The sequence below is a fragment of the Lampris incognitus genome, chromosome 13 (assembly GCF_029633865.1).
Source record: "Lampris incognitus isolate fLamInc1 chromosome 13, fLamInc1.hap2, whole genome shotgun sequence".
Classification (NCBI taxonomy): domain Eukaryota; kingdom Metazoa; phylum Chordata; class Actinopteri; order Lampriformes; family Lampridae; genus Lampris; species Lampris incognitus.
The window spans coordinates 49,666,302-49,678,877 of record NC_079223.1 but is presented as its reverse complement, the minus strand read 5'-3'; the positions used below and the strand labels follow the sequence as shown (position 1 = coordinate 49,678,877).

The window sequence follows — 12,576 nt, the reverse complement described above, 5'->3', positions numbered from 1 at the left end:
TATGGATGTGGTGAGGGAGGACATGCAGGTGGCTGGTGTGACAGAGGAAGATGCAGAGGACAGGAAGAGATGGAAACGGATGATCCACTGTGGCGCCCCCTAACGGGAGCAGCCGAAAGTAGTGGTAGTGGTAGTCAATACAAATGAAACAATACTTGCGTAATGTAATGCTGAAACTGTGGCATTAAGTACTTTATAAAGTCACGCTGGTTTTTGACTGTGTTCTGTTAGGTGACCTTGAGTGCTCTGAAAGGCGCCCACAAATAAAAATTTATTATTATTAGTAAACTGACAGTAGTTTGAAAACCATAGAGCAGGACATAGTGATTTAGGGTAGTACTATACAGTACATGTAGTAATATAGTACATCTACAGCTCATCTATAGTACAACTGAAGGCCGACCTTCTGACAGAACATCCGACTACACAGATTTCTACATTCTTCTTGAGATACATGATTCTGGTCACTTGTCAGCGCCACTGGACAAAAGCTTCAGTTGCATGCACAATGTTTAATTTTTTGCTCATGCTTAACACAAAAGTCCCACATTACCATGACACCGACTCCCGTAAATGGGCCACTGTGACCTGTGTGACGTGCTGCAAAGCTGTATATTTAGCTGTTGTCCTCTGCATTTTGGAAGGTCTTCACCTTTCCTCTGCTCATGAATTGGATGCACTGGTGATAGCAGCTGACGATGCGCGACTGACCCAGTTTGAAAGCCATCGACATGATGGCCATGCCGGCGATAATGAAAAGAGAGGTGAGCATGAAGTACTTGGGGTGCTTGGGCACAATATCCCCGAAGCCAATGGTAGTGAGTGTGATAAAACAGAAGTAGAAAGGGTCAAAGTCCTTGAACTCGGTTTCCCAGACTGGGAGAATCAGTCCACCGAAGAGAATGTAGGTGAACACCACAATGAGAATCAGCACAAAGGGCACATTCAGTTGTTCCATATCGTCACCTATGCCGCTGAAATCCCACATGGAGTAGCCCTTCGGCGGCTGTGGCAGGCTGTCCAGGGCAGGGCAGGAGCAAGACCTGATCAGTGGGCCCTGTGTGAGGAAGTTCTCCCGGGTGAGAATCTTCTCAAAGATCTCTTTGTTGTTTTGCAGTTGGAGCGACTTGTGCTTCACGTCTGCCTGGCTGTGCAGAACTTGGCGGATGTCTATGGGCTTGTGCACCTCCACGTCATGGCTGAAGACAAAGGTGCCGTCCTCTAGTGCCCGGGGGGCCGAATTCTCCACCTTGGCTGGGAAAAGTCTTGGGGACCGGAATCGATGGCAAAGGGAATGGAGGTGGAGGTAAGCCTGGGACAGCAGCATGGCGAGGATGTCTCCTACATCACTGATGACCAGAAGCATGAGGGGAATTCCCACCATGGCATATAAGATACATACCACCTTGCCTGGTAGGGTCACCGGGTAGATCTCCCCATAACCTGCAATAACAAGTCAGAAAATAATCTTTAGGTCTGTCAAGTTATAAAATAAACAGTGTATGTGCATGAAAAAGAAACAAGCTCGTTTCCATTAAGAAATGGAAACGGATGATCCGCTGTGGCGACCCCTAACGGGAGCAGCCGAAAGTAGTATTAGTATTAGTAGTGGTAGGAGTAGTAGTAGTAGTAGTAGTAGTAGTAGTAGATGTGCATGAAAAAACATCAGTAGTTAGGGTATGCAACTTTTCTCATGACACCAATTTCCTAAATCCACACTACATGGCCAAAAGTATGTGGACCCCCCTTCCAGTTAGTGGGTGTGGCTAGTTCAGCCACATGCCTGGCTAACAGGTGCGTGGAACGGAGCATACAGCCATGCAATCTCCTTGCACAAACATTGGCAGGGGCGGGAGTCAGGTGACTGGAGGTCCGCTGGTTCGATCCTTGGCTCCGCCTGTTAAAAATGTTGAGGAGGTGGTGGTGATGCGGGGGGGGGGGGGCGTCCGGGTAGCGTAGCGGTCTATTCCGTTGCCTACCAACACGGGATCTCTGGTATGAATCCTCGTGTTACTTCCGGCTTGGTCGGGCGTCTCTACAGACACAACTGTCCGTGTCTGCTCGAGGACAGTCGGATGTGAGCACATGTCCTGGTCGCTGCACTAGCGCCTCCTCTGGTCGGTCGGGGCGCCTGTTCCGGGGGGGAATAGCGTGATCCTCCCACGTGCTACGTCCCCCTGGTGAAACTCCTCACTGTCAGGTGAAAAGAAGCGGCTGGTGACTCCACATGTATGGGAGGAGGCATGTGGTAGTCTGCAGCCCTCCCCGGACCGGAAGAGGGGGTGGAGCAGCGACCGGGACGGCTCGGAAGAGTGGGGTAATTGGCTGGGTACAATTGGAGAGAAAATGGGGGAACCCCCTCCCAAAAAATGTTAAGGTGTCCCTGAGCAAGACACCAAACCCTAACTGCTCCCGATGAGCCGGTTGTTACTTTGCATTGTTGACAACGCCATCGGTGTGTGTGTGTGTGTATTTGTGTATGTGTGTGTGTGTGTGTGTGTGAGGCATTACTTAACTGTGAAATGTTGTGCGTGGCTGTTCCAGCTAGAAGAGCACTATATAAAATGCAGTCCACCGGCAGTAGAATAGGTCGTACTGAAGAGCTCAGTGACCTTCAATGTGACTGTCATCGGATGTCCAACAAGTCAGTTCGTCCCATTTCTGCCCCGCTAGATCTGCCCCAGTCAACTTAAAGTCTGTTATCGTGAGTGGAACATGTCGGACCACTGACAGCTCAGCCTCTAAGAGGTAGGACACGCGACACCACAGGGCCCACCGAGGTGCTGAGGCGCAACGCAGAGAAACCGTCCCTCCTCGGTTGCAGCGCCCACTACCCAGTTCCAACCTGACTCTGGAAGCAAAGTCAGCACAAGAACAGTTCGTCTGGAGCTTCAGGAATTGGGCTGCTCTTTTTTAAAAAAAGTCTTTTTTTATTGGGTTCGGCAGGATTATGTAGCATTTACGTGACGAACAAATACAACTGCCTTTTGTGATGTTCCATCAGAGAACAAAGATGTTTTTGTTTTTTTTATAAGGAAGTGGGCACCGAACCTGCTAAAGCCAGAACAATATCATACACACACACATACCAGCATGACAATATTATACACAGACATACCAGCAGGACAATATCACAAACACATACCAGCAGGATAATATTATACACACACATACCAGCAGGACAGTATCATACACACACACATACCAGCATGACAATATCATACACACACATACCAGCAGGACAGTATCATACACACACACATACCAGCAGGACAATATCATACACACACACATACCAGCAGGACAATATCATACACACACATACCAGCAGGACAATATCATACACACACACATACCAGCAGGACAATATCATACACACACACATACCAGCAGGACAATATCATACACACACATACCAGCATGACAATATCATACACACACACATACCAGCAGGACAATATCACAAACACATACCAGCAGGACAATATTATACACACACATACCAGCATGACAGTATCATACACACACACATACCAGCATGACAATATCATACACACACATACCAGCATGACAATATCACACACACACACATACCAGCAGGACAGTATCATACACACACATACCAGCAGGATAATATCATACACACACATACCAGCAAGACAATATCATACACACACACATACCAGCAGGACAATATCACACACACACACATACCAGCAGGACAGTATCATACACACACATACCAGCATGACAATATCATACACACACATACCAGCATGACAATATCATACACACACACATACCAGCAGGACAATATCACAAACACATACCAGCAGGATAATATTATACACACACATACCAGCAGGACAGTATCATACACACACACATACCAGCATGACAATATCATACACACACATACCAGCATGACAATATCATACACACACATACCAGCAGGACAATATCATACACACACATACCAGCAGGACAATATCATACACACACATACCAGCATGACAATATCATACACACACATACCAGCATGACAATATCATACACACACACATACCAGCAGGACAGTATCATACACACACATACCAGCATGACAATATCATACACACACACATACCAGCAGGACAGTATCATACACACACATACCAGCAGGACAATATCATACACACACACATACCAGCAGGACAGTATTATACACACACATACCAGCATGACAATATCATACACACACATACCAGCATGACAATATCATACACACACACATACCAGCAGGACAGTATCATACACACACATACCAGCATGACAATATCATACACACACACATACCAGCAGGACAGTATCATACACACACATACCAGCAGGACAATATCATACACACACACATACCAGCAGGACAGTATCATACACACACACATACCAGCAAGACAATATCATACACACACATACCAGCAGGACAGTATCATACACACACACATACCAGCAAGACAATATCACACACACACATACCAGCAAGACAATATCACACACACACATACCAGCAGGACAGTATCATACACACACACATACCAGCAAGACAATATCATACACACACATACCAGCAGGACAATATCATACACACACACATACCAGCAGGACAGTATCATACACACACATACCAGCAGGACAATATCATACACACACACATACCAGCAAGACAATATCACACACACATACCAGCAGGACAGTATCATACACACACATACCAGCAGGACAGTATCATACACACACATACCAGCAGGACAATATCATACACACACACATACCAGCAGGACAGTATCATACACACACACATTCCAGCAGGACAGTATCATACACACACACATTCCAGCAGGACAGTATCATACACACACACACATACCAGCAAGACAATATCACACACACACATTCCAGCAGGACAGTATCATACACACACATACCAGCAAGACAATATCATACACACACACATACCAGCAAGACAATATCATACACACACACATACCAGCAAGACAATATCATACACACACATACCAGCAGGATAATATCATACACACACATACCAGCAGGACAATATCATACACACACACATACCAGCAAGACAATATCATACACACACACATTCCAGCAGGACAGTATCATACACACACATACCAGCAGGACAGTATCATACACACACATACCAGCAGGACAATATCATACACACACACATACCAGCAGGACAGTATCATACACACACACATACCAGCAGGACAATATCACACACACACATACCAGCAGGACAGTATCATACACACACATACCAGCAGGACAGTATCATACACACACACATACCAGCAGGACAATATCACACACACACATACCAGCAGGACAATATCACACACACACATTCCAGCAGGACAGTATCATACACACACACATTCCAGCAGGACAGTATCATACACACACACATACCATTAGGACAGTATCATACACACACACTTTCCAGCAGGACAGTATTATACACACACACATACCAGCAGGACAGTATCATACACACACACATACCAGCAGGACAGTATCATACACACACACATACCAGCAGGACAGTATCATACACACACATACCAGCAGGACAGTATCATACACACACATACCAGCAGGACAATATCATACACACACATACCAGCAGGACAATATCATACACACACACTTACCAGCAGGACAGTATCATACACACACATACCAGCAGGATAATATCATACACACACATACCAGCAGGATAGTATCATACACACACATACCAGCAGGACAATATCATACACACACACATTCCAGCAGGACAGTATCATACACACACATACCAGCAGGAGAATATCATACACACACTTACCAGCAGGACAGTATCATACACACACACTTACCAGCAGGACAGTATCATACACACACACTTACCAGCAGGACAGTATCATACACACACATACCAGCAGGACAATATCATACACACACATACCAGCAGGACAGTATCATACACACACACATACCTGCAGGATAATATCATACACACACATACCAGCAGGACAGTATCATACACACACATACCAGCAGGACAGTATCATACACACACACATACCAGCAGGACAGTATCACACACACACACATACCAGCAGGACAATATCATACACACACATACCAGCAGGACAGTATCACACACACACACATACCAGCAGGACAATATCATACACACACACATTCCAGCAGGACAGTATCATACACACACACTTACCAGCAGGACAGTATCATACACACACATACCAGCAGGATAATATCATACACACACATACCAGCAGGACAATATCATACACACACATACCAGCAGGACAGTATCATACACACACACATACCTGCAGGACAGTATCATACACACACATACCAGCAAGACAATATCACACACACATACCAGCAGGACAATATCATACACACATACCAGCAGGACAGTATTATACACACACATACCAGCAGGACAATATCATACACACACACATACCAGCAGGACAATATCACACACACACACATACCAGCAGGACAATATCATACACACACACATACCAGCAGGACAATATCACACACACATATCAGCAGGACAGTATCATACACACACATATCAGCAGGACAGTATCATACACACACATATCAGCAGGACAGTATCATACACACACATACCAGCAAGACAATATCACACACACACATACCAGCAGGACAATATCATACACACACATACCAGCAGGACAGTATCATACACACACATACCAGCAGGACAGTATCATACACACACACATTCCAGCAGGACAGTATCATACACACACACTTACCAGCAGGACAGTATCATACACACACATACCAGCAGGATAATATCATACACACACATACCAGCAGGACAGTATCATACACACACACATACCTGCAGGACAGTATCATACACACACATACCAGCAAGACAATATCACACACACATACCAGCAGGACAGTATTATACACACACATACCAGCAGGACAATATCATACACACACACATACCAGCAGGACAATATCACACACACATATCAGCAGGACAGTATCATACACACACATATCAGCAGGACAGTATCATACACACACATACCAGCAAGACAATATCACACACACACATACCAGCAGGACAATATCATACACACACATACCAGCAGGACAGTATCATACACACACACATTCCAGCAGGACAATATCATACACACACACATACCAGCAGGACAGTATCATACACACACATATCAGCAGGACAGTATCATACACACACACATACCAGCAGGACAGTATCATACACACACACATACCAGCAAGACAATATCACACACACATACCAGCAGGACAGTATTATACACACACATACCAGCAGGACAGTATCATACACACACACATTCCAGCAGGACAATATCATACACACACATACCAGCAGGACAATATCATACACACACACATACCAGCAGGACAGTATCATACACACACATACCAGCAGGACAGTATCATACACACACACATACCAGCAGGACAGTATCATACACACACATACCAGCAGGACAATATCATACACACACACATACCAGCAGGACAGTATCATACACACACACATACCAGCAGGACAGTATTATACACACACATACCAGCAGGACAGTATCATACACACACATACCAGCAGGACAATATCATACACACACATACCAGCAGGACAGTATCATACACACACATACCAGCAGGACAGTATCATACACACACACATACCAGCAGGACAGTATCATACACACACACATACCAGCAAGACAATATCACACACACATACCAGCAGGACAGTATCATACACACACACATTCCAGCAGGACAATATCATACACACACACATACCAGCAGGACAGTATCATACACACACACATACCAGCAGGACAGTATCATACACACACACATACCAGCAAGACAATATCACACACACACATACCAGCAGGACAGTATCATACACACACATACCAGCAGGACAGTATCACACACACATACCAGCAGGACAGTATCATACACACACACATACCAGCAAGACAATATCACACACACATACCAGCAGGACAGTATTATACACACACATACCAGCAGGACAGTATCATACACACACATATCAGCAAGACAGTATCATACACACACATACCAGCAGGACAATATCATACACACACACATACCAGCAGGACAGTATCATACACACACATATCAGCAAGACAGTATCATACACACACATACCAGCAGGACAATATCATACACACACACATACCAGCAGGACAGTATCATACACACACATACCAGCAAGACAATATCACACACACATATCAGCAGGACAGTATCATACACACACATACCAGCAAGACAATATCACACACACACATACCAGCAGGACAGTATCATACACACACATACCAGCAAGACAATATCACACACACATATCAGCAGGACAGTATCATACACACACACATACCAGCATGACAATATCATACACACACATACCAGCAGGACAGTATCATACACACACACATACCAGCAGGACAATATCATACACACACACATACCAGCAGGACAATATCATACACACACATACCAGCAGGACAATATCATACACACACACATACCAGCAGGACAATATCATACACACACACATACCAGCAGGACAATATCATACACACACATACCAGCATGACAATATCATACACACACACATACCAGCAGGACAATATCACAAACACATACCAGCAGGACAATATTATACACACACATACCAGCATGACAGTATCATACACACACACATACCAGCATGACAATATCATACACACACATACCAGCATGACAATATCACACACACACACATACCAGCAGGACAGTATCATACACACACATACCAGCAGGATAATATCATACACACACATACCAGCAAGACAATATCATACACACACACATACCAGCAGGACAATATCACACACACACACATACCAGCAGGACAGTATCATACACACACATACCAGCATGACAATATCATACACACACATACCAGCATGACAATATCATACACACACACATACCAGCAGGACAATATCACAAACACATACCAGCAGGATAATATTATACACACACATACCAGCAGGACAGTATCATACACACACACATACCAGCATGACAATATCATACACACACATACCAGCATGACAATATCATACACACACATACCAGCAGGACAATATCATACACACACATACCAGCAGGACAATATCATACACACACATACCAGCATGACAATATCATACACACACATACCAGCATGACAATATCATACACACACACATACCAGCAGGACAGTATCATACACACACATACCAGCATGACAATATCATACACACACACATACCAGCAGGACAGTATCATACACACACATACCAGCAGGACAATATCATACACACACACATACCAGCAGGACAGTATCATACACACACACATACCAGCAAGACAATATCATACACACACATACCAGCAGGACAGTATCATACACACACACATACCAGCAAGACAATATCACACACACACATACCAGCAGGACAATATCATACACACACACATACCAGCAGGACAGTATCATACACACACATACCAGCAGGACAATATCACACACACATATCAGCAGGACAGTATCATACACACACATACCAGCAGGACAATATCATACACACACATACCAGCAGGACAGTATCATACACACACATACCAGCAAGACAATATCACACACACATACCAGCAGGACAGTATCATACACACACATACCAGCAGGACAGTATCATACACACACATACCAGCAGGACAATATCATACACACACACATACCAGCAGGACAATATCATACACACACACATACCAGCAGGACAGTATCATACACACACACATACCAGCAAGACAATATCATACACACACATTCCAGCAGGACAGTATCATACACACACACATTCCAGCAGGACAGTATCATACACACACACACATACCAGCAAGACAATATCACACACACACATTCCAGCAGGACAGTATCATACACACACATACCAGCAAGACAATATCATACACACACACATACCAGCAAGACAATATCATACACACACACATACCAGCAAGACAATATCATACACACACATACCAGCAGGATAATATCATACACACACATACCAGCAGGACAATATCATACACACACACATACCAGCAAGACAATATCATACACACACACATTCCAGCAGGACAGTATCATACACACACATACCAGCAGGACAATATCATACACACACACATTCCAGCAGGACAGTATCATACACACACACTTACCAGCAGGACAGTATCATACACACACATACCAGCAGGATAATATCATACACACACATACCAGCAGGATAGTATCATACACACACATACCAGCAGGACAATATCATACACACACACATTCCAGCAGGACAGTATCATACACACACATACCAGCAGGAGAATATCATACACACACTTACCAGCAGGACAGTATCATACACACACTTACCAGCAGGACAGTATCATACACACACACTTACCAGCAGGACAGTATCATACACACACATACCAGCAGGACAATATCACACACACACTTACCAGCAGGACAGTATCATACACACACACATACCAGCAGGACAGTATCATACACACACACATTCCAGCAGGACAGTATCATACACACACACTTACCAGCAGGACAGTATCATACACACACATACCAGCAGGATAATATCATACACACACATACAAGCAGGACAGTATCATACACACACACATTCCAGCAGGACAGTATCATACACACACATACCAGCAGGAGAATATCATACACACACTTACCAGCAGGACAGTATCATACACACACACTTACCAGCAGGACAGTATCATACACACACATACCAGCAGGACAATATCATACACACACATACCAGCAGGACAGTATCATACACACACACATACCTGCAGGATAATATCATACACACACATACCAGCAGGACAGTATCATACACACACATACCAGCAGGACAGTATCATACACACACACATACCAGCAGGACAGTATCACACACACACACATACCAGCAGGACAGTATCACACACACACACATTCCAGCAGGACAGTATCACACACACACACATACCAGCAGGACAATATCATACACACACATACCTGCAGGATAATATCATACACACACATTCCAGCAGGACAGTATCACACACACACACATACCAGCAGGACAATATCATACACACACATACCAGCAGGACAGTATCACACACACACACATTCCAGCAGGACAGTATCATACACACACACTTACCAGCAGGACAGTATCATACACACACATACCAGCAGGATAATATCATACACACACATACCAGCAGGACAATATCATACACACACATACCAGCAGGACAGTATCATACACACACACATACCTGCAGGACAGTATCATACACACACATACCAGCAAGACAATATCACACACACATACCAGCAGGACAGTATCATACACACACATACCAGCAGGACAATATCATACACACATACCAGCAGGACAGTATTATACACACACATACCAGCAGGACAATATCATACACACACACATACCAGCAGGACAATATCACACACACATATCAGCAGGACAGTATCATACACACACATATCAGCAGGACAGTATCATACACACACATACCAGCAAGACAATATCACACACACACATACCAGCAGGACAATATCATACACACACATACCAGCAGGACAGTATCATACACACACATACCAGCAGGACAGTATCATACACACACACATTCCAGCAGGACAGTATCATACACACACACTTACCAGCAGGACAATATCATACACACACACTTACCAGCAGGACAGTATCATACACACACATACCAGCAGGATAATATCATACACACACACATACCAGCAGGATAATATCATACACACACATACCAGCAGGACAATATCATACACACACATACCAGCAGGACAGTATCATACACACACACATACCTGCAGGACAGTATCATACACACACATACCAGCAAGACAATATCACACACACATACCAGCAGGACAGTATTATACACACACATACCAGCAGGACAATATCATACACACACACATACCAGCAGGACAATATCATACACACACATATCAGCAGGACAGTATCATACACACACACACATTCCAGCAGGACAGTATCATACACACACACATTCCAGCAGGACAGTATCATACACACACACACATTCCAGCAGGACAGTATCATACACACACACATTCCAGCAGGACAGTATCATACACACACATTCCAGCAGGACAGTATCATACACACACATTCCAGCAGGACAGTATCATACACACACATTCCAGCAGGACAGTATCATACACACACACACACATTCCAGCAGGACAGTATCATACACACACATTCCAGC

The 12,576-nt window shown here is 44.2% G+C and overlaps 1 protein-coding gene across 1 annotated transcript in view; it reads right to left on the bottom strand.

Moving 5' to 3' along the window:
• Positions 1 to 240: 240 nt before the first annotated feature.
• The window catches only part of kcnk18 (potassium channel, subfamily K, member 18), a 68,040-nt gene continuing 55,704 nt past the window's right edge, over positions 241 to 12,576 (bottom strand). Inside the window, exon 3 of the mRNA XM_056292125.1 lies at positions 241 to 1,443. Coding sequence (XP_056148100.1) covers positions 617 to 1,443 — 827 coding nt within the window. The 3' untranslated portion in view covers positions 241 to 616. The remainder of the gene's footprint in view (positions 1,444 to 12,576) is intronic.